The sequence below is a fragment of the Callithrix jacchus genome, chromosome 5, assembly GCF_049354715.1.
Source record: "Callithrix jacchus isolate 240 chromosome 5, calJac240_pri, whole genome shotgun sequence".
Lineage (NCBI taxonomy): Eukaryota > Metazoa > Chordata > Mammalia > Primates > Cebidae > Callithrix > Callithrix jacchus.
Genome location: NC_133506.1, coordinates 46,392,061 through 46,416,229, shown reverse-complemented (window position 1 = coordinate 46,416,229; position 24,169 = coordinate 46,392,061). Strand labels below are relative to the sequence as shown.

The 24,169-nt window shown below is 52.2% G+C and overlaps 1 protein-coding gene across 4 annotated transcripts in view; it reads right to left on the bottom strand.

The window, feature by feature from the left end:
* Positions 1-347: 347 nt before the first annotated feature.
* Positions 348-24,169, bottom strand: part of BCAS4 (breast carcinoma amplified sequence 4) — a 90,243-nt gene continuing 66,421 nt past the window's right edge. For 3 of the 4 annotated variants that reach the window (XM_002747669.6, XM_035298919.3, XM_078371993.1), the window contains one exon: positions 348-5,690. In XM_002747669.6, the coding sequence (XP_002747715.1) occupies positions 5,568-5,690 (123 nt within the window). In that variant the 3' untranslated portion in view covers positions 348-5,567. Of the gene's footprint in view, positions 5,691-18,572; positions 18,671-24,169 lie in introns of all 4 variants that reach the window. The other variant, XR_013535255.1, reaches the window with a different exon arrangement.

Below are 24,169 nucleotides of genomic sequence, written 5' to 3'. Positions count from 1 at the left end.
TTGCATTTGTATTCATGAGGAATATTGGTGTAGCTTTCTTTTAATGTCTGACCTTGTATCAATCACCTCTCAAATGAGAGTCCTGGACAGCACACACTTCTCTAGTGGGACCCCATGCCCAGGGAGTTCGGAATTGGGGCTTGAACTGCAGTGATCATCCAGCTGCCATCCTCCACCACATGAAGCGGAAACCAAGATGCATTTCTTCACACACTCCATATCCTTGGAATAAATTTCCCATTGTCTGAGTCTCTGGTTCTAAGGCTCTCAGATGCAAATGCCCACAGGGGATAGGAGGTGACATAAATTAGTAATTTGGGTTATAAGAAAAGCCTGGAGAGCAGGACTCCCCCGAAAACAACTTGACTTTATTTAGCTCATTGTTTGTTTAAAATTAGAATATCTGGCATTAAAAACAGTGGGCTTAAATTCTCAAGGCAACAGACAAACAGGAAATCCAGCTCTTTATATGCGTTCTCCTAGTTTTTAATTGGTGGCAACTGATTTTAACCATTTTTTGAATAGGCAAACACCAAAATGTCAGAACTTTTAAAGTACAGTGAAAAGGATACCTGTCATTCCAGATATCCACCATTCTCAAATTGGTATTTATCCTTCCAGAGAACTGTAATGCTTTTCTTTTTCACATACATAATAGCAGAACACATACATTTTTCTGCATTTGGCTTTCATATCTTGGCAATATTTCCACACCAGTTCATAAAGAACTCTTAACCCATTTTTACAACATTATAGTATTCCATCATATGGCTGGGCTATAAAGGAATATATCGCAGATCAATAAACACTCGGGTTCTTTCTAATCTTTTGCTATCTCACTGTGAAGTAACTAACCTTGTACATTTATCTTTTCTTTCTGATGTGTGTAAGCTGGATTCCTAGGAGTAGAATTACTGGGTCCGAGGATGTATCCCCCCGACTTTTTTTTATTTAAAAGAGATGGGGTTTTGTCACCCAGGCTGGAGTGCAGTGATCACAGCTCACTGCAGCCTCAACCTCCTCGGCTCAAGTGATCCTCCTGCCTCAGCCTCCCAAGTAGTTAGAACCATTTCTAATTTTGATAGGTATGCCAATTTCCCCCCATGAGAATGGTGTCCCACCGTCAATGTACAGGAATATTTTTCTTCAAAATGTCACCCACAAGACCAGGCACAGTGACTCATGCCTATAATCCCAGCACTTTAAGAGGCTAAAGCAGGTAGATCACTTGAGGCCACGAGCTTGAGACGAGCCTGGCCAACATGGCAAAACCCCATCTCTACTAAAAACACAAAAATTAGCTCGGTGTGGTGGTGTGCACCTGTAATCCCAGCTACTCGGATGCCTGAGGTGTGAGGATCACTTGAGCCCAGGAGGCAGAAGTTGCAATGATCCAAGATCATACCACTGCACTCCAGCCTGGGCAACAAAGCAGACTCTGTCTCAAAAAAAAAAAACCAGTGTCATCAAAAATTTTAAACCTTGCCAGCCTGAAATATGAAAAATCTCAGGGTAACATCAGTATTTTTCTATACTTACTGGCATACATTGAGGCTGAGTATCTTTTCATGTTTTGCATTTTCTGTGAAACTCCTGTTCACACCCTTTGCCCATTTTGCTACTGCCATTTCTTAGGGAGATTATCTATCCCTTTGTAGCATGAGATGCAAATATATATTCCCAATTTATTATCTATCTTTTGAATTTGCTTAGGATTTGGTTTTGGCATTTTTTTGTTTGTTTTCTGTTGGTTTTGCCATGCAGAGGTTTAAAATTTATATATATATATATAATCAAATTGATTTCTTTTATGACCTCTTGATTTTGTACAATTCTCCAGTGTTTTTACCTATTTCTTCAATAGATTTGTTTTCTTTTTCTTTTTCTTTTTTTTGAGACAGAGTTTCCCTCTTGTTTCCCAGGCTGGAGTGTAATGGTGTGATCTCAGCTCACTGCAATCTCTACCTCCTGCCTCAGCCTCCCGAGTAGCTGGGATATATAGGCATGTGTCACCAGGCCCAGCTAATTTTGTATTTTAACTAGAGATGGGAGTTTTTCCATGTTGGTCAGGCTGGTCTTGAACTCCCAACCTCAGGTGTTCCGCCTACCTCAGTCTCCCAAATTGCTGAGATTATAGGCAGGCATTAGCCACCACATCCATACTATTTTTTTTTTTTTTTTTAAATAAAGATGGGGTTTCACCGTGTTGGCCAGGCTGGTCTCAAACTCCTGACCTCAGGTGACCCACCCTCCTTGGCCTCCCAAAGTGCTGGGATTACCGGCATGAGCCACCGCGCCAGGCTCTATTTTACTCTTTAAGACAGAGTATCACTGTCACCCAGGCTGGAGTGCAGTGGCACAATCTCAGCTCACTGCAGCCTCAACTTCCCTGGCTCAAGCAATCCTCCCACCTCCCCACAAGTAGCTAGGACTACAGGCAAGCACCAACATGCCTGGCTAATCTTTGCATTTTTTGTAGAGAAGGGGTCTTGCCATGTTGCCCATGCTAGTCTTGAACTCCTGAGCTCAAGCGATCCACCTGCCTTGGCCTCCCATAGTCGAAGGATTCAGGTGTGAGCCACTGCACCCAGCCAACAGATTCATTTTATACATTAAGCTCCTAATCGATTTGCAATTCTGGAATTGTTCCAGGTGTGCTGAGTGAGGTATGGAGCTCTGTTTTTTTCCAGAAGGTCACCCAGTTGTCACAACATGAAAATCTCTTAAAACACATCAGGGCAAACCACACATTTCTGCCAATCAGATACAACCCCATGGGCTGCTGTCTTGAAACCTCTTGCTTTGGTGAGCATGAAGTTCACATCCGCTGGGAAAGTGGTTCACTGAAGAGCCTTGCTCTTGGGAAAAACTCCGCAGTGACCTTTCTACTATTGTAACTGTCCAGTATCAGCCACAAAAGAAAAAGACAGGCAGGCCTCTGTGGCCAATACTTTGCGTGGCCCAGGTAGGAGGATCACTTGAGCCCAGGAGGTTGACCAGCCTGGACAACATAGTGAGACTCCATCTCTATTTTAAAAAGAAAAAGATCAGATCACCCTTTCCTAGGCTGCAGTCACCCTTACCAAGGGGTTAGAGGCCATCAATGGGCAGCAATTGAGGACATCATTGACAATGGAAATGTCAGGCACTTGCTTTAATGAGGACGTAGCTGAAGTCACCTGGCACAAGGACAGTGGAGCCGCTCAGAGGACTGAGGTTGGGGGTTCGTGCCAGGGCGCAGTGTCCCAGCCTTCTTTCTCCCTTAAAGAAGTGTCCCTTTCTCCAAGTGTCCCTTAAAACTCATTGTTTGGCCGTGCAAATCCTAGGAAATTTGCAATGGCTACTTCTAGTTCAACTGTCACCATTTCCCATAGATTTCCCTGTGCAATCTTGGCCCTCCTAACAGGACAGGGAAACGCAGAGAGAACAGCCCTGTGACTCTTTTTTTTATTTTTTTTGAGATGGAGTGCAATGGCACGATCTCGGCTCACTGCAACCTCCGCCTTCTGGGTTCAAGCAATTCTCCTGCCTCAGCCTCCCGAGTAGCTGGGACTACAGGCGCGCACCACAATGCCCAGCTAATTTTTGTATTTTTAGTAGAGACGGGGTTTCACCTTGTTGACCAGGATGGTCTTGTTCTCTTGACCTCGTGATCCACCCGCCGCGGCCTCCCAAAGTGCTGGGATTATAGGCGTGAGCCACCGCACCCGGCCTCTCCTGTGACTTCTAACTCTGACATGTAAGGACACTCCCTGAGTCACTCGCTCTTCAGGCCCTGGGATGCTGCTGGTCAGCTGAGAAATGCAGCACAGTCAACCCTCTCCCCATCACAGCCTGGTCCCTGCAACATCAGCCTCCCACTACTGAGAGCCCCTCACTAGGCCTTGTATTCAGCACACACACATCTCACCTCGTGTCACCCTTACCTCAACCCATCAGGCCAGAGACGTTCTCACGTCTTACCGCAGGGGAGGCTGGGCTCAGAGAGGGCAAGGGAAAAGCCCAGTCCACATAGCCAAGAGGCGTGGGAACGGACAGTGCCGCCAGGCGGGCTAACCTCAGGGCTATGCTCCTAGTGTGGGGCCTGTGGGTCTCTGCTTTAGGACACTCAGGTTGTTGTGGCTTAATCACATGGTATTTCCTTCCAACTCACCCTGGCCTCTACTTCAGGTGCTGGGAAGAGAAAGAAGTCTGGGAGTGCCCAACAATCAGCAGACACTCACCATTAAACATGTGTCCTCAACTGCTTGTCTAAAAAATTAACATGAACTTTCTCCATTTTTTTTTTTTTCTGAGACAAGGTCTCGCTCTGTTGCCTAGGCTGGAGTGCAGTGGCACGACCTTGGCCTGCCGTGACCTTTACCTCCTAGGTTCAAGCGATTCTCATGCTTCAGCCTCCTGAGTAGCTGGAATTACTGGTGTGCGCCACAGCGCCTGGATAATTTTTGTATTTTTAGTAGACATGAGGTTTCACTATGTTGGCCAGGCTGGTCTCGAATTCCTGACCTCAAGTGATCTGCCCACCTTGGCCTCCCAACGTGCTGGGATTACAGGCATGAACCACAGCGCCCAGCCAGCTTTCCATCCGATGTCTGCTCTCCCTAAGCACACTGGGGCATGCACAGTGTCCAAGCTCCCTTCGTTAAAAACAGTCCCAGCCAATACAACACAGCCATGAGAATGAATGATCTACAGGGACACAGCAATCAGGACACCTCCCACAGGTAGCATCAAGTCAGTGAGGCCAGAGACAAGAGATGACACACTGTAGGTACACATCCCATTCGTCCCCTTTATACAAAGCAAAGAAACCAGGAACTCCAGCCTACATGGTTAGATGTCAGGATGCTGTCAGCCTGGGCTGGGGGTGGTCACGGGCAGAGGCATGGACCAGAAGGGGGCTGAGGGGGCTGCTCAGTGCTGATAATGTTGCTTGGTTGGTTTCTCAGTCTGCTGAGGCTTAAATAGATGCATTCAGTTTGTGAAAAATTTAGTGAACCACTTAGGCAACCCATTCTGTAATGTAAATTATACTTCAATTAAAGTTTGTGCTAACATAACGTTTTAGGAGGCCAAAAGTTTAAGAGCAGCCTGAACAACATAGGGAGACCCTGTCTCTACAAAAAATAAAATGAATTTGAAAAGTAGCTGGGCATGGTGGTACACTTCTGTGGTCCCCGCTATTTGGGAGGCCGAGGTAGGAGGATCACTGGAGCCCAGGAGTTTGAGGCTTTAGGGAGCCGTGATCATACCACTATACTCCAGCCTCAGTGACAGTTGTCTCATAAAAAAAAAATTGCAAAAGTTACCTCAACAGAAAAATGGCTGGCCAGGCAATGTGGCTCATGCCTGTAATCCCAGCACTTTGGGAGGCCAAGGCAGGTGATCACTTGAGCCCAAGAGTTTGAGCTCAGCCTGGACAACATAGTGAGACCCCATCTCTACATTGTTAAAAATTATTTGTAAATGTAAAATAAAAGCAACACAAAAAATAAATAAATAAAAAGCCAAGCTACTCCATGTACACAGTGCCACTTGCAGCATTCCTGAGGGGAAGAGCACAAAGCTCACAGAGGCGGAGGGCAGGTGCGGCGGCAGTACTGTGCCTCCCGGGCGTCCACAGGAAAAAAGTCTTCCGTCCTATACAGTGCAGGCAGCTCATACGTCAGGGGCACCGGTGCAGGCGACTTCTGGAATGACAAGAAATGGTGCTCTATCAGCAATCTGGATGACCCAAGAATTCCAGGTCTACAAGTTCATCCCACCGGAGTCACACATATGACCAAAGACTCTGGGCTTCTCTGACAGCACTGCCTGTGACAGACAAAGCCGGCCACCCAAAGGGACCAGGCCTTCTCCACAATGGAATACTCTGTGGGTGTCAAGAAGAGCCAGGCAGGCCAGGCGCAGTGGTTCACGCCTGTAATCCCAGCACTTTGGGAGGCCACGGTGGGCAGATCACTTGAGGTCAAGGTCTGAGGCCAGCCTAGCCAACATAGTCAAACCCTGTTTCTACTAAAAATACTGAAATCAGCCGGGCATGGTGGCGCGCACCTGTACTCCCAGCTACTTGGAAGGCTGAGGCAGGAGAGTCACTTGAACCTGGGAGGTGGAGGTTGCAGTGAGCTGAGACTGCACCACTGCACTTCAGCCTGGGCAACAGAATGAGTCTGTGTCTTGGAAAAAACAAAAGCAAAAACAAAACAAAAAGAAGAGCCAGGCAGATGAATACATTCTGGCAGAGGAAGACTAAGAAAGCAAGGTGAGAAGGGCAGATGTGTGACAAAGGGACCATAAACCGACACAGGACAGCTCTGCAGGGCCATCCCAGAGCCTGGGTACAGTGCCTGTTGTTAGTGACAGGACTTTTTTCTTTTAAGATAGAGTCTTGCTCTGTCACCCACGCTGGCGTGCAGTGGCGGCATCTTGGCTCACCGCAACCTCCGCCTCCTGGGTTCAAGCCATTCTCCTGCTTCAGCCTCCTGAGTAGCTGGGATGACAGGCGTGCGCCACTGGCTAATATTTTTTTTAGTAGAGATGGGGTTTCACCATGTTGCCCAGGCTAGTCTTGAACTTCTGGCCTCCGGAGGCCCGCCCTCCTTGGGCTCCCAAACTGCTGGGATGACAGGCATGAGCTGCTGTGCCCGGCCAGGACTGATTTTCCTTCCACTGTACCCATCTGTGCTGCCTAGAGTTCCTGCTATATTGCTATATGCATGTGCTACTCTTGCAAAAAAGAAAAAAATTTAAGAAGTGCTTCCTCGTTTCTGGTGAGCATTTTTGTCGAGGGAGGCAGGGAAGGGGAGATTTCCCATTGTGCCGCTCACTGCCCGTGCCCTGGCTGGCAGGCTTCTGCAGGCTGCTGAGCATCTCCAGGAAAAACCAGGTCACTGAGAACCACCTGGAATGATGGCTCTCAAACCTGGCCATGTGCTGGAATCTCCTGGGAGTTTTATGAAATACTGATGCCCAGGCCCCACGCCAGGGAGTGGGATGTCCTAGTCTGGGGCGTGGTCTGGGCGTGGGACATTTCACAGCTCCCAGGCGATTCTCATGCAGAGTCCAGGCTGCACGGACCACGGCCTGCTCCACAGGAAGGAGGGGGCTGCTGGGCTGCTGCTCCTGGTTGGAGCCAATGGAGACAAGCCAGCATGCAGGGTCAAGGGAGACTGAAGGAGGGGACCAAGGGAAGGAATCTCCTCACCACCTCCCTACCCTGCCTCCCAGCTTCCCTGCAGTCTCATCTCCTGGCCACCTCTGCCCACTCTGGCTGAGACCCAGTTCTGGCTACAGCTGAAAGCTGGGTGTTGGTGCTGGGATGTGAGCTCCAGACTGTGGCCAATGACAGCTCCCCCCATGCCAGACACCTCTGCAGGCCCCTCCCCATGCTGCCTGCTCCCCTCCCCTCCCCCTGCACATGTCAACATGAGCCCAGTACAGAGAGGGAGACCAAGGCTCAGGAGATGCCCTGCCCCAGGTCACATCCCCCAAGCATCTGTCCATCAACCGCCAACCCAATGGGCACCAGGCCAGCCCTGTCCTGTCTGCTGAGGACATAGCTGTGAACAAGACAACCATCCCAGCCTCATGGAGCATGGCACTTAGTGGGGACACAATCGAACCAGGAGAAACAATGCCACCCTGTGATGTGGGCTAATGGTAGGAGGGCACAAAAGCCTGGGGAGCCCAGATGGGGCCTCAGCTCGTCCTAGAGGTCGGGGGAGTTCCGGAGGGCTAAGCCGTCTAGGACCTTCATGGCCTCAGCAGCAGCTGGCCAGGAGTCAGGGGAAGGGGGTGTGGAGGTGCCAAGGGCCAGTGTTCCAGGCCAAGGGAACAAACTGTGCCAAGTGGGTGGCATGTGGGGGCTGTGGGGATCAGATTGTAGACAGGGAGGAAGCCAGACGGGCCTGGGTCACTTGGGCTCTTGCAAGCCAAGCTATGAACTTGATCCTACAAACCCTGTGGAGCGTTTGAAGCTCTTAGGTGGGAGGCTGCATGTGTGATGAGGTCCGTGTTTCAGGAAGAGAATACACTCTAGGGGCAAGAGTGGAGCCAGGAGGAGGCTGTTACAAGTGTCCCCTGAAAGTGAAAGTGGCCAACTGCTCACGTCCAGGGCTTGACTTTCCATCACACCACACAAGCCTCCCTGTTGCAGAAGGGAACCGTCAAAGGTTCTTAAATAAGCCAGAACATACACTCTTGCCTAGGGACTTCATACCAACACGCATCACTGCCTCTACATCTGGAAAACCAGGACAAGCAACGCACCTTGGCCAAGGGTGAGCCTCACACATGGCGAATGGAACATTCTGCCTATCCAACCCTCAGTCGGCCAATTTTGGCTTGGCTTGCTCAGGGGATGACCTGGGAGACGAGATCTATTCCCACCTGCCCTCTTCTCCCAGCACTTCCCCAGCTGCCCCTGCCTCTGTGGGTCAGCGAACACATGTCCCCTTGATGGCACCGCAATCGGAACACAACCAGGAACTAAGCCACAAGATACATATCCAGCCGGAGGGCTGCAGCTGGTGGGTGACCCACAGGTGTGGAATCTTACCCTCCTCCTTCTGACGGCCTGAGGACTGGCTGCCATAGTATCTAGAAAATGTAACATCCAAGTGAACCATGAGAGTTCAAAGCCTGTCCCTCTCATCCTGACACATGACTGGGGCCAAAGAGTGTTCTGTGATCTGAAAAGACATGGCCTTTCCTCTCCTGACCCTGAGAACACAGGCAAGGGTCAGTGACCAGGCCAGGCCACAGCCAGTGTCTAGCCCAGCCAGGTGGCCTCTCCTAAGCCAGCTGGGCCTCAACCCAACCCTCCATTCCTTTTTGAAATGGTTCTATGAAGAGAGATGGGGTTTCTGTCTCCTCCCTCAAGGAGATGGATTCTAAAAATGGAGGAAAAAAATCAATATCATTATGAAGAAGCCAAGGAGAAGGCTTGGTGAGAGGCCTCTCGCAGCTCTACATGCGGCCATCTTTTTGTTTTGTTTTGTTTTGAGATGGAGTTTCACTCTTGTTGCTCAGGCCAGAGTGCAATGGTGCAATCTTGGCTCACCACAACCTCCGCCTACTGGGTTCAAGCGAGTCTCCTGTCTCAGCCTCCCAGCTAGCTGGGATTATAGGCATGTGCCACCACACCCAGCTAACTTTGTATTTTTAGTAGAGACGGGGTTTCTCCATGTTGGTCTGGCTGGTCTCAAACTCCCGACCTCAGGTGATCCTCCCATGTCTGCCTCCCAAAGTGCAGGGATTACAGGCGTGAGCCACCACGCCTGGCCATGATGTGATCATCTCTTAGGCCTGGAGAGAACTAATGCAAGAAACTCCCAATCATGGCATTCTTCCTGGTGACAGAGGGCAAAGGTCATCCCTGCATTTGGACAAGGGGGTGGCAGGGAGACAAGCTCTGTCGCTGTCTGGCCAAACGTCATGGATTATTGACAGCTGCTTCCTGTGCACTTCGAAAGGAAGGCAATCACTAGGAGCCCCCAGGGCCACTGGGCTGGAAGAGCGGACAAAAGTCTGCAGAGGCTGATGCCGCTCCATGTCCACTCAGGCCCAAGCTGACACCTTGGATGACACGTGGGAGACACGTGGGTCAGTCACCCACAGCCTTTGGAGAACTGGGCTGAAGTCATCCAGGTGGGGGTGGAGGGGGAGGAGACTGGGCTGAAATCATCCAGGCAGGAGCAGAGTGGGAGGAGGCAGGAAGCTAGGTATTTCCTCTTCCCACCAAAACACAGTCTTGGAGAGCGGTGGGCATGGATGGGCGTGGTTTCGGCCTGTCTGTCCACATCCCCTTGGGGTGCTGGCATCTTGATTTTCCTTTTTTCTTGAGACAGAGTCTCACTCTGTCACCTAGGCTGGAATGCAATGGCGCTGTCTCAGCTCACTGCAACCTCCACCTCCCGGGTTCAAGGGATTCTCCTGGTTCCACCTCCCAAGTAGCCGGGATTACAGGTGACTGCCACCACACCCAACTAATTTTTTTGTATTTTTGTAGAGACAGGGCTTCACCATGTTGGCCAGGCTGGTCTTGAACTCCTGACCTCCGGTGATTCACAGGCCTCAGCCTCCCAAACTGTTGGGATTACAGGCTGCCTCTTGATTTTTCTAAGGGATCCCTTGGGCCCAACTCCCCATCTGAGCAGCTCCCACCCCCTCCACAGCTCAGGTGGGACCAAGACCAGGCCCGGTCCATGTGAGCAGCTCCCCTACACCCACACAGATGAGTCCAGAAGTCAGCATGTGACAGGGCCACTGGGATTCTTGCTTCTGGGACAGGGATGCTTCCCCAGAGGTTCCTAGGATTTCAGGCTGTGGGCCACTCCCACCACCCCACCAGGGACCGACCTGAGAATGAGGCCCACACAGAGGGAGGCAGAGTTGGAAGACGGAGTCCTGCCAATATCACTTTGAGCTCCTCAGCCCTATTTTGCTAAAGGCTGGAATTGCCCTGGGGCTTTTCCTGTTCATGAGCCTCAAAATTCTCTTCTTCCCTTGAGCCACACTGACCAGGGCTGCTTCTGACTAAGAGCCCTGCTGAAATAAATAATAAACCCCCAGGGGGGCAGCAAGTGCTTCGAAAGCAGCTAGGTGAATCAGCAGGTGAGGGCAGGCGTGTGAGGCTGAAAACAACCAGATGTCCCCAGGGTTGTCAGGCTGCAGACACCCTGGCGGTGGACAGGACCACGCCCTGGAGGCAGACCCCTCACCGCACACCCGCAAGCCACAGAAAACACTTTCACACCCGTTCTCTCTTGGATTCTCATGGCAGCCTGCCAGGGAGGAGTCGCTGTGTCTCAGAGGTCCCAGGATCGAGGGAGCCATGGAGCAGGGTCCACTCCAGCTGTCCAGTTTCAAGACCAGCCCCTGCCCATTGCCCTACAGGACTCCTTGGGGAGGGAGCAGCAAACTCAAACCCTAGGGTTTTCACCCCTGAACATCTCAGAGGGGGCTTCTTCAGAGCTCTCCAGCTCCCACCCCTCACCCTCTGGCTGGGAGTGAGTCCCTGCTGAGGTCCAGGAGGTATGTCCAACCCTTTGGAATCTGGCTCCCCACCCCCTCCACCCAGGCTGTAGGCAGGAATGTTCCCTGCTCTGGGACAGGATAGGTCAAGACATAGAAACCTGACACTGCTGTGAGGTCCTCCCCAGCTCACCCCCAGCTCAGGGCCCCGCCTCTGCCAGAGGGAGTGCTGGGGCGCAGGGCCTGGCAGCCGAGTCTTCCCACACCCCCGGAGGTCCCTGCCTCCACCCTGCACACCTGAGTTCCCAAACCTGCAGCCCACAGGCCAAACGCACATGTGCTGGGTCTGCTTTGTGATTTTGTAAAAATGGAATTAACTTCAAACGTGTACAAACCAGATTTCCCATGAAAAGCAGACTGCAGGTTTCTCTTGGAAAATCAGACCATCAGGCAGCTCCAGGGCCACAGTCCCTTGTGGCTGAAGGTGGCTGAGCTGAGGTGCCCCGGCCCCCGAGGCCCCCATGGTTCCCGTGACCTGCTGCATCTGGCCGAAGCCTCAGAGTTGGCCCCAGCAATCCGTACCACCAGACAGCTCCTACTCTCACAAAGATCCCAAACGGCTGTCACAGCACATGACGGGGTGAAGCCTCAGGCCCCGCTGGGTCCGCAGCCTCTCTTCTGAAGCCCCTCGGTCAGAACAAGCTCTGCTCTACCGCCAAGCCCACCACCTCTGGGCCTTCTTTGCCCTATGCTGCCGCTTCCACAGCCCCTCCGTGGCCCCGGGCCAGTCCTGCCCGCCCTGCATCTCCCTCTTGGGAAGCCCTAATCACAAATCCCTGACCCTGCATGACTTTCAGGTCAGGGTCAACATACATTTTCTGTAAAGAGCTAGACAGTAAATATTTTAGGCTTTGCGAACCATACAGTCTCTGTCACAACTACTCAACTCTGCCCTGGTAGTACCAGTGCAGCTGCAGACAGTATGTAAACAGAAGGCATGGCCGTGTGCCAATAAAACTTTACAAAAGCAATGGCAGGCTGGGTGTGGTGGCTCATGCCTATAATCCCAGCACTTAGGGAGGCCGAGGTGGGAGGATCTGCCTGAGGTCGAGTTCGAGACCAGCCTGGCCAACATGGTGAAATCCCGTCTCTACTAAAAATACAAAAATTAGCTGGCTGTGGTGGCAGGTGCCTGTAATCCTAGCTACCCATGAGGCTGAGGCAGGAGAATCACTTGAACCAGGAGGCGGAGGTTGCAGTGAGCCAAGACTGCACCACTGTACCCCAGCCTGGGTGACAGAGCGAGGCTCTATCTCAAAACCAAAAACAACAAAAAACATGGCAGGCCAGATTTGGTCCCCAGACCACAGTCTGCCTCTGAATTAAATCTGTCCTCCAAATAGAACAGGGACGGCAAACCCTTCCCTGTACATCTCCCATCCAAGTGGACACTGAAGAGTAGGTTACCAGACATGGCTGCCAGGCACAGGGCCAGGCCCACCTCGGTGACCACCCTCCGGCCTCACTTTTATGTGGCTGGCTGCTCTTGGGTGATCACTGCAGCCCCAGCCAGTCCTGGCTCGCCCGGAACAGGCAAGAGGCACAGGTCATCAGGGCTGCTAGGCCCAGCATCCTCCACCCCAAAAGGAGAAGCGTCCACACTGCAGCCCAACCCGAAGGCTGGGAGCTGAGGTTGCCCAGCCACCCACAGCCACACCAGAGCCTGGGCCAGCCCCTGGGAGGCTAAAGCCTCAAGTCAGCTAAGCGGAGGAACTCAGGTGCCTGCTGCCCGAGGCCCGCCCTCATCCCCCAGGGCACTCCAGTACCAGAGAGCTTGAGAGAGACCCCTCCTACTGTGGAAACAACCATGCCTACTACACACCCAGTTACCCGATTTCTAACCTCACGGCACTCTTAAAGTCAGGGTTTCTCATCCTCCTCAGCCTCACTTTCTTTCTCTACAAAACGGGGATAATGCCATCAACTTCACGGAGTCCTGCCTGGAGCACGGCAGTGAGGCTGGAGGTGCTGCAGCTACCTTGGGACCAGAAAGACAAAAGCCACATGCTAAGGATGGCAGAACAGCAGCCAGGGAAGCCTGGGTCCCTGACTACTTCCTTGAGATGCCCCGTCAGCTCGACTGGCCACCACAGGACTTCTCATCACAGTAGGAAAAAGCATCAACCGATTTGCTCAAAGCACCAGGTGCAGCCTGAGCCGCACATCCTCTTGTTCTCACGATCCCTCCTTAATAGTGAGTCACGCAGGTCACACTTAGAGTAAATGGGCTGAGCCAGGACTCAAGCCTGGGTTGTTCAGATAACGAAATGAAAAGATCAGGCTAAGTGGGGCAGCCTGTAATCCTGGCCTTTGGGAGGCCAAGGTGGGAGGATCGCTTGAGTCCAAGACTTTAAGGCCAGCCTAGGCAACACAGTGAGACCCCCCCACCTCTAGAAAAAAACAAAAAATTAGCTGGTCATGGTGGAGCACACCTGTAGTCCCGGCTACTTGGGAGGCTGAGGTAAGAGGATCGTTTGAACCTGGGAGTCGAGGCTGCAGTGAGCCGTGACTGCACCACTGCACTCCAGGCTGAGCAATAGAGCAAGACCCCGGCAGAAATTAGTGTGTGTGTGTGTGTGTGTGTGTGTGGGTGGGTGGGTGGGCATGAGAGAGAGAGAGAGAATATCACCCAAAGAAGTGATGACTACTAGAAGCAAAAGCAAGCAGACAAGGAAGAGGTGTGAATCTTAAAACTGTTCCAAAAGAATTTTAAATTGTTTGTCTGCATTTGCCTCTCCTGGAGCTGGAGCTTAACTGTCCCTCCTCCCTTGAGTAGGGCTGTACTTAGTGACTTGCTTCCAAAGGGCAGGGTATGGAAAGGAGGGAAAGAAACTGCACAGTGGCCGGGTGCGGGGGCTCATACCTGTAATCCCAGCACTTTGGGAGGCCAAGGTGGGGCATCACCTGAGGTTGGGAGTTCAAGACCAGCCTGAGCAACATGGAGAAACCCCGTCTCTACTAAAAATACAAAATTAGCCTGGTGTGGTTGTGGGTGCCTGTAATCTCAGCTGCTCAAGGCTGAGGCAGGAGAATCGCCTCAACATGGGAGGCGGAGGTTGCAGTGAGCTGAGATCGTGCCATTGCACTCCAGCCTGGGCAACAAGAGCAAAACTCCGTCTTAAAAAAAAAAAAGAAAAGAAAGAAAAACTGCACAGTGGAGAAACCAGGCAAATGCCACCTCGGCCAGGTGACCCATGTCCAGCAGCATCAGTGCTGAGCCACGTTGAGGTATCCCTTGCTATGGTGTGATGAGAAGGGCGGTTACCTCTGCGCTCTCCCTCCGCCAAACCCACAACCCTGGTCTAAGCATGAGAAAAACATCACATAGGCCCTAATTAAAGGATATTGTTCAAAATACCTACCTGATATTCTCAAAACTGTCAAGGTCATCACAAACAAGGAAAGGCAAGCTGAGCGGTGGCTCATGCCTGTAATTCCAGCACTTCATGTGGGTTTTTTCTTTTCTCTGAGATGGAGTGTCTTTCTGTCACCCAGGCTGGAATGCTGTGGTATGATCTCAGCTCACTGCAACCTCCACCTCCCAGATTCAAGTGATTCTCATGCCTCAGTTTCCCGGTTAGCTGGGATAACAGGTGCTTGCCACCATACCTGGCTAATTTTGTATTTTTAGTAGAGACTTTGGCCAAGCTGGTCTCATACTCCTGACCTCAAGTGATCTGCCTGCCTTGGCCTCCCAAAGTGCTGAAATTACAGGAGTGAGCCACCATGCCTGGCCAATCCCAGCACTTTGGGAGGCCAAGGCAGGAGGATCCCTTGAGTGCAGGATTTCAAGGCCAGCCTGGGCAACACAGGGAAATGCCATCTCTACAAACAAAACTCAAAGAACACAAAAATTAGCTGGGCACGGTGGCATGCACCTGTAGTCCTAGGTACTTGAGAGGCTGAGGTGGGAGGATCGCTTGAGCTCTGGAGGGCAGGGCTGCCATGAGCCACGATCTTGCCACTGCACTCCAGCCTGGGCGACAGAACAGCCTCTCTCAAAACCAAACCCAAACAAAACAAAAGGGAAGTCTGAGAAACTGTCATAGACCAGAGGGGGCCCAGGAGACACGAAGACTGAATGTAGTGCGAGATCCTGGGGCAGAAGACAGGGAAACCGAAGCAGCTGTGGACTTGAGTTCAGCAGAACATGCCAGTGTTGGTTCCTTAGCTGTGACAATGCACACAGTACAATGTTAACAGAAGCAGCTGGGCAAGGGGTGCAGAGGGAGTCTCTGTACTATCACGGCGACTTCACTCTGATTCTGTAACATACATTTTACTTTAAAGCCAAGAGAAAAAACAGATCAGTCTCACTCCATAAACCAAGACCCAACCTCTCTTAATTCAACCTCAGTGACCAAGAACTGAGCATTTACAGAGTGCCCAGGCTGTGACAGGGCCTGCAGGTCACAGAGATTGATCCCCACAGAGGCTGAGAGAGGAGGGATCCTCCATCCCATTTTCCCCTCAGTTTTCCAATCCCAGAAGGGGAAACTGAGGCTCAGGAGTCACTTGGCCATAGCACTCAGCTGGAAATTGGTGGAGCTGGAGTTCAACCCCAGGCTTGCCCAGCTCCAGCATCTCTGCTGTCCCAGCACACGGGCACCCTGGAGCTGAGCGGGGCTGGGGGTGAGCTCTCAGTCAGGAACCAGGATGTCCCTTCAGCATCTACCCTCCACCCTCAGGACCCTCAGGGGGTTGCCTGATCTGGCCCACTCAGAGAGCACAGACGGGTCACCTTTGGTCAGCATCCGGCTTGCAGACGAATTTCAAAATGAGTTTGTTGTCGACAGTGAAGAACTGCAACGTTCAAACAAACAGGGAGTGCCTCTTTCTCTAAAAACACTGCGCTATCCAGCCACAGTGGGCCCACATTCCCGCAGGGTGCAGTGAGCGGCCCCGTCCGCCAGGACATGCACTATCTGGTCTGCCACCATCCCCACCTGGCCTGCAGGATCTGTGGAGCCCTATGGGGATCCGAGCTGGCAGAGGCTCCGTAAGGCTGTGGAGGATGCCAGTGGAGAGCCCTCAGGGCTTACCCTGAGCCCTCTGGGTAAGGGACTGCTGACCTGGGACCACTGCCATGGCCAGTGCCTGCTGTCCCTCCCCCATTGTCTCCCCCAGTGCCTACAAGAGCCGTGAGTGAGGACCTGTGATGGATGACTCCCCACCACGGCCGGCCGCCAGGGCCTGATCCCTTGGTCCTGGCCTCCCTGCTGGGTCCTGGCTCCAGGCTTTCTGTACATCAGGCTGTCCTGCCTGCAATGTCTGTGTCTGCCCCAGGGCCCTGAGTCTTCCAGAACACTCTGACAGCTGTGAGCAGAACCCCTCCCATTTCTCTGTAGGCAGCCCCTGCGTGTCCAATCCTGCCCTCGGGGTTGGGCTGGCCAGCCCTGCAGAGCTTGTGTGACAGGCATAGGCCTCTTCCCATCTGAATCCTCCTGCCCAGCCCAGCCCTGGCCCCACCCTCTGCCGGTCCAGTGACCACAGCGGCTGGTGGACGTGGGAGGCTGCCGAGGCCCTAGTGACAGAAGCACAGGGGTGGGGCTCCTAGAGCTAAGCCGGTGCCCAGGGTGACCCAGCAGCAGGGACAAACTGGCACAATCTAGTCAAGGTGATGCTGACCCTAGAGGGCAGCTCTGGAAGGTTCCTGTATTCCCACTGATTCTGCTTTTAGCTGGAGGAAAAGCGTTAACATGGAAACAGCAGAGGAGGAGGCCCCAGAAGTTCTGCTGAGCTGCTGGCTACTAAACCCAGGCTCATACACAGGGACGGCAGGTGGGGAAGAGTCTGGGTCATGGCACCCTCCAAATCTAGGTCTCGGTGGGGCACGGCTCCTGATCTGGTCTGGTCCCTCCAAACTTGGCCAACAGATTCTGCTATCCGTGGGGCAAGTCCCCTCTTTCCTCCTGCGCCTCCCCATCCCTCTGTCCTAGAGTCCCGACTCCCTCCTTCAATTGATGGTTTGTGCCGGAGTCATCCCACCTGAGCACTGAGGTGTCTGCGCTTTGCTCCCCATCCCATAGCCACTAACTGTGTCTCCTCTCCATACACACACGAGTATATCTTTATTTTTATTTATTTATTTTGAGATAGAGTTGCTCTGTCACCCAGGCTGGAGTGCAGTGGCACGATCTCAGCTCACTGCAACCTCCGCCTCCAGTGTTCAAGTGATTCTCTGCCTCAGCCTCAGAGTAGCTGGGATTACAGGCATGTGCCACCATGCCTGGCTAATTTTGTATTTTTATAGAGATAGGGTTTCACCATGTCGGTTAGGCTCGTCTTGAACTCCTGACCTCATGTGATTTGCCCACCTCAACCTCCCAAAGTGCTAGGATGGAGCCACTGCACCTGGCCCCACCTCAGTCTTCTGAGTAGCTGGGACTACAGGTGTGAGCCATCACACCCAGCTAATTGTCTTATTTTTTGTAGAGATAGGGTCTTGCTGTGCTGCCCAGACTGCTGTTAAACTCCTGGCCCCACGTTCATTTTTTGAATGAAATGCTATTTCCTTTTAAAATGTGCATGTCAAATTTATCTTTCAAAATCAGGGCTAAATAGTGTTTCATGCCTGTAATCCCAGCATTTTGGGAGGTCAACACAGAAGGATTACTTAAAGCCAGGAGTTTGAGGCCAGCCTGGGCAATACAGCAAGACCCCATCACTACAAAAATTTAACAAGTAGCCAGGTGTGGTGGTGCATGCCTGTAGTCCCAGCTACTTGGGAGGCTGAAGTGGGAGCATCACTTGAGCGCAGGAGTTCAAGGCTATAGTGAGTTATGGTCATACCCCTGCACTCCAGCATGGGACACAGAGCAAGACCCCATCTCTAAAAAATAAAAATAAATACATAAAATAAAAAGGTCACTTATTATTATTTTTTAGACAGAGTCTCGCTCTGTCACCTAGGCTGGAGTGCAATGGTGCAATCTTGGCTCAATGCAACCTCCACTCGGGTTCATATGATTCTCCTGCCTCAGCCTCCCAAGTAGCTGGGATTACAGGCATAAGCCATCATGCCTGGCTAATTTTTGTATTTTTTTTTTTTAAAGATGAGGTTTCACCATGTTGGTCAGGCTGGTCATAAACTCCCGACCTCAGGTGACCCGCCCGTCTTGGCCTCCAAAGTGCTTAGATTACAGGCGTGAACCACCATGCCCGGTCAGTATTTTTTTTTTTAAGTAGAGACAGGGTTTCACCATGTCGGCCAAGATGGTCTCGAACTCCTGACCTCAAGTGATCCGCTTGCCTCGGCCTCCCAAAGTGCTGGGATTACAGGCATGAGCCACTGCACCCAGCCAAAAGGTCATTTAAAAATAAATAGCGCACACAGAAGGCGGCAGATGCAAAGCGCTGGGAGAATAACACAGATAACAAGTGCGGTTAAACATCAATAATTGTGTTCTGAGAGGCCGAGGCGGGCGGATCACCTGAGGTCAGGAGTTAGAGATTAGCCTGGCCAACATGGTGAAACCCATCTCTACTAAAAATGCAAAAAAAAAAAAAAAGAAATTAGCCAGTGTGGTGGCGCATACCTGTAGTCCCAGCTACCCAGGAGGCTGAGGCAGGAGAATGTCTTGAACCTGGGAGGTGGAGGTTATAGTGAGCTGAAATCGCACCACCGCACGCCAGCCTGGGTGACAGAGCGAGAATCTGTCTTAAAAAAGATAATAATAGCAAGACCAGCCTGACCAACATGGTGAAACCCCGTCTTACTGAAAATTTAAAAAAAAAGAAAAAAACAGATAAAAATATCAATCGTGATCAACAGTAAGGACAATAGCAGCTCCCCTTTCCCCTGTCTCAATGACTGCACACAACAGTCCTCTGCAGTGGGTATGAATGGTGATCCCATTTTACAGCTATGGAAACTGAGACTCAGTGGGGTTTAGGGAACTCGCTCAAGCCGTGCTGCTTGTACCACAGACCCGGCCGGTCTCAGGAGCATCCAAACTCATGCAAACTGGCTCTGCTAACCCTGTCTTGACGTTCTGAGTAAGTTTGACAAAGGGGCCCTTGGCACTTCAAATTGTCGCCTGAGATCTCTGTGCCCCCAGGATGGTGTTCTTCATCACCTGATATCACCATCACCTGTGCTATCAGTCCAAAGGGTGAGTCGAGGAAGGTGCCACGGATGAGCCCTGGGCATGGAACAAGGGCCAGCATGATGCTGGCGCTCCTGGCTGAGAAAACACCATGGGGAAAGGGCGGAGGTGGGGCTGATGGTAGAATTTGGTGGGCGGGGGGAGACATGAGCAGATGGATTCAGCTGGAGCTGGGATTGACCCACTTGCAGGACTGAGCAGCAAATGGAAGACTCCTTTGTAGCCCAGGGCAACAAACCAAGAGCCGCACCCAGTGGCCTTGCTGGATCCCCCTTCACACTGAGATCCTCCTCCCTTGGAGGCCCAGACGCAGATGCCTGCAGTCAGGGTCCAACCTCCAGATCAGTGTCCCCTTACTCTATACTGACAGCCGGCTAAGGTCTGGCCACCAACCGCTGTCACATCAGAGTTGTACATTTCTCACTCTGATGCTGAATTATCAATAGAATCACTGAGGTTTTGTTGGCCGGCCTGGAAGGTGGTTGACTCCACAAAAAAGTATTGAAAATAGCACCAGCTAGTCTGGGTGCGGTGGCTTATTCTGTAATCCCAGCACTTTGGGAGGCCGAGGCAGGTGGATTGCTTAAGGTCAGGAGTTCAAGACCAGCCTGGCCAACATGGCAAAACCCCGTTTCTACTAAAAATACAAAAAATAGCCAGCTGTAGTAGCACACGTCTGTAGTCCCAGATACTCAGGAGGCTGAGACAGCAGAATCACTTGAACCCGGGAGGCGGCAGTTGCAGTGAGCCGAGATTGCACCACTGCACTCCAGCCTGGGGGACAGAGTGAGGCTCTGTCTCAAAAAAAAAAAAAAAAAAAAGAAGAAGGAACAATTAGCTCTGGGAAGCAAACATAACCTACCATGTTGTCAGATTCCACAAATATCACTCAGGGGAGCCCAGTTCCTGATGCGGGCAGCTATTATCCATTCAAGAAACAAGCCCTGACCAGCTGCCGTGGCTCACGCCTGTCACCCCAGCACTTTGGGAGGCCGAGGCAGGCAGATCACTTGAGCTCAGGAGTTCCAGACCAGGCTGGTCAATGTGACAAAACTCTGTCTCTACTAAAAATACAAAAGTTAGCCAGGTGTGGTGGCGCATGCCTGTAATTCCAGCTACTCGGGAGGCTGAGGCACAAGAATCAATTGAACTCAGGAGGTAGATGTTGCAGTGAGCGGAGATCATGACACTGCACTCCAGCCTGAGTTAAAGAGTGAGACTAGGTCTCAGAAAAAAAAAAAAAAAAAAAAAAAAGCAGCAGCAGCAAGCCCTGGGGACAAAACCAGAGCAGCCTGGAAGCAGCAGGTGTTCGGATGGCTCCTCCAGGCTCCTGCCCTGGCTGGAGAAATACCTTCCTAGAGCTGTGCCCCGCCCCACAGAGAAGCATAGCCCAGGTGCAGCTGAAGGACCTGCTTCAGAGACAAGGCCTGGACTGTCCCGTGCTCCTTTGCTCCCCATTCCAGGCCTCCAGGGAGCCTTGGCAGCCACTTCTCAATCTCCCCTTTTCCTCAGACATGGGGTGTCCTTGGTGGTCTGGCTGTGAACATGCATCTCAGCCCAGCCGTCCTTCTCCCCGGCAGCACTGACGGCAGCCTGTACCCGCACCTGAGCCTCCCTCTCCTGCCACAAAATTGCCGGATGAAGACATTTTATCCATCTGGGCCCCTGAGAGTGAAAAGGGATGGGTGGTTTTCAAGGTCTGAGGAATAACTTTTAAGAGGGAGAGAAATGAAAGGAGGGAGAGACGGAGATGGTACAGCAGAAACAGGGACAAACATCACGAGAGACAGGAGGAGATGCCAAGGGGAACAAAAGAAGGCTTGAGAAAAACGTCAGAGAGAGAGAGCGCTGAAAACAGGAGGTGGGGATCCAGAGAGAGGAAACAGATGGAAAGGAGGGAAAATGGGGGGAAGTGGGGAAGAGAGGAGGAGGAAAGAATGGGGCAGAAAGAGAGAGAGAGAGACCGAGGTGGGAGGATCGCTTAAGCTCAGGAATTCAAGACTGCAGGCCGGGTATGGTGACTCACACCTGCACTTCGGGAGGCCAAGGTGGGCATATCACCTGAGGCCAGGAGATCGAGGAATTCAAGACTCCAGGCTGGGCAACATAGCAAGAACAAACAAATTAGCCAAACACGGTGGCATGTGCCTGTTGTCCCAGCTATTTGGGAGGCTGAGGCAGGAGGAACGCTTGAGTCTGGGAGGTGGAGGCTGCAGTGAGCCATGATTATGTCACTGCACTCCAGCCTGGGTGACAGAGCAAGACCCTATATCAAACAAACAAACAAACAAAAACCAAACAGAAGTAGAAAAAAAAGTATGAAGGAATAACCTAGTGGCCCTGATGCAGATGTGAGGCAGCCAGAGGGCTGAAAGCAGGGATGAGGGGCCAGGCTGGGGAAAGGGGCTTCAGGCGAAGAGATGGGAAAGAAAGCTGGGGGAGTTGCTGCAAGGATTCCAGGCCTCTCCACACCCAAGCCAAAGGAAAGGCAGGTGGCTGCAGCCCCCTCACCTGCCAACCTCATCCCTCTGCCAAAGCTATGATATTCTAAATGTACAAAGGACATCCCAGAGACAGACCCGTCTGTGTTGGACAGAGGCCATCTCGCCTTCAGCGCAACACTGCACTCTTCTCATTTCACTCAGGGCTCCTGCAAAGCTCTAGCCCAGCCCCTCCACCCCAGGGGCCACACCGCGGGCTCCACACGGCACAGGCCCTGGAGCCGTCCACTGCTGCAAAGCCAGAAACGATAAGGGAACAAGATCCCGAGCCCACTCCCTCATCCACACCCACACCGCTGCTGCAGCTGGTCAGCCCCTCGCTAAGCAGGGAGCTCGTTTGCCCCGTTCACTGCTGCACCCGCAGCCCAGGACAGCATCTGCTGCACTGGAGACACCGAATCCAAGTGAACTCAGACCTCCAGCCTCTGGGCCTCCTGCTCCTGGGTGACTTCACTCGGCCTCACGGAGACACAATGCAGGATGCCTCCAGCCCTGAACTCCATGCTCAAATCTCCAACTGCTGCTTGACCACCCCAGCAGATCCTGTTGGCTTTGCCTGCAAACGAATCCAGACTCTCTTTTTTTTTGAGCGACCGGGCCTTGCTCTGTCACACAGGCTGAAGCGCAGTGGCATGATCACAGCCCACTGCAGCCTCCACCTCCTGGGCTCAAGTGACAGACTTTTTTTTTTTTTTTTGAGATGGAGTCTCGCTCTGTCGCCCAGCCTGGAGTGCAGTGGTGCGATCTTGGCTCACTGCAGCCTCCACCTCCCAGGTTCAACGGATTCTCCTGCCTCAGCCTCACGAGTAGCTGGGATTACAGGCATGTGCCACCACGTCTAGCTAATTTTTCTATTTTTAGTAGAGCCGGGGTTTCACCATGTTGGCCAGGCTGGTCTTGAACTCCTAGCCTCTGGTGATCGACCCACCTCAGCCTCCCAAAGTGCTGGGATTACAGGTGTGAGCCGCTGCATCTGGCCCAGACTCTTAGTTCATGCAGCAACTTGGATAAATCTCCAGGGAAGTGTGCTGAGTGAAAACAGCCAATCCCCAAGGGCTACAGGCTGCACAGCTCCATTTATAGAACATTTTTCAAATGGCAAAATCTGAGAAACAGAGGGCAGATGAGTGGTAGCCAGGGGTTGGGAGGGAGTGAGGGGGCAGGAAGGGCGAGAGTGCTTATAAAGGACAGCACAGGGGACCTGGTGGGACCCTGCTCAGTGTCTTGGCTGACACAAGTAAATTGTACGGAATGAGTACAAACCTATAGGACTTAAGGCACATACAAATGTGCTCTGCATCAGGTCAGCAGGTCAGATTCCTGCTGCTAACCTGGTTGGGATATTGCGCTCTAGTTTTGAAAAATGTTACCACTGGCGACAATTGGTCACAGAAAGGGATCTCACTCTGTCACCCAGGCTATAGAGCAGTGGTGCAATCACAGCTCACTGCAACCTCGACCTCCCAGGCCCAAGCAATCATCCCAGCTCAGCTTCCCAAGCACTTGGAACCCCAGGCATATGCTACTATGTCCAACTAATTTTATTTTATTTTTTGTAGAGATGAGGTCTCCCTATGTTGCCCGGATTGGTCTCAAATTCCTGGGCGCAAGTGATTCTCCTTCCTTGGCCTCACAAAGTGCTGGGATTACAGGTGTGAGCCGCCGCATCCGACCCCATGTTATTTTGTGTAACCAAACATGAATCAACAATGTTCTAAAAAGAAAAATTTCAGTTAACATACACAGATCCAGAGTTGGCTACACCTCCCCACCTCCGCCTGGCCCCCGCCTGCTCCAGGCCACCAGCACCTCTCCTGGACTATCCCAGAGGCTCCATGCTGCATACCTGGCATCTTCCCTCCACACACAGCAGAGCGGTCCTGGTAAGACAAGGGCTGAGCAGGTCTCAGAGCCTCCAGACTGAGCCTCCCACTGGCCCCAGAGCCTGCTCCCTCCACTGCCTGAACTCCTCTTTCCCACCTCCTTCTTCCCTCCCCCAGAGCGCCAATCACCTGGCTCTCAAGTCTCCTCCCAGAGGCCCTCCCTGGCCCCCTCCCCTCCTCCTCAGACACCTCTCCTTTCCCTTCCTTACAGCACGCTCCCTGGGGTGTCAATCACACACTAGACCATCGCCAGGGCTGGCAGCAGGTGGCCTCTGCTCCCTCCACACCAAGGGTCTGAACAGTGCCTGACTCACACAGATGGTTCAAAGATACGTGCAGTCAGCCCTCCACATCCGTGCATTCCACATTCGTGCATTCAACCAACCATGAATCAAAAATATTCAAAAAGGAGGCTAGGCGTGGTGGCTCAAGCCTATAATCCCAGCTCTTTGGGAGGCCAAGGCAGGAGGATCACTTGAGCCCAGGAGTTTGAGACCAGCCAAGGCAACACAGCAAGACACTGTCTCTACAATAATAATAATAATAATAAATTAGCCGGGCTGGTGGCACATACCTATAGAGTCTTAGCGATTTAGGGGGCTGAGGTGGGAGGACTGCTTGAGCTCAGGAGGTTGAGGCTGCA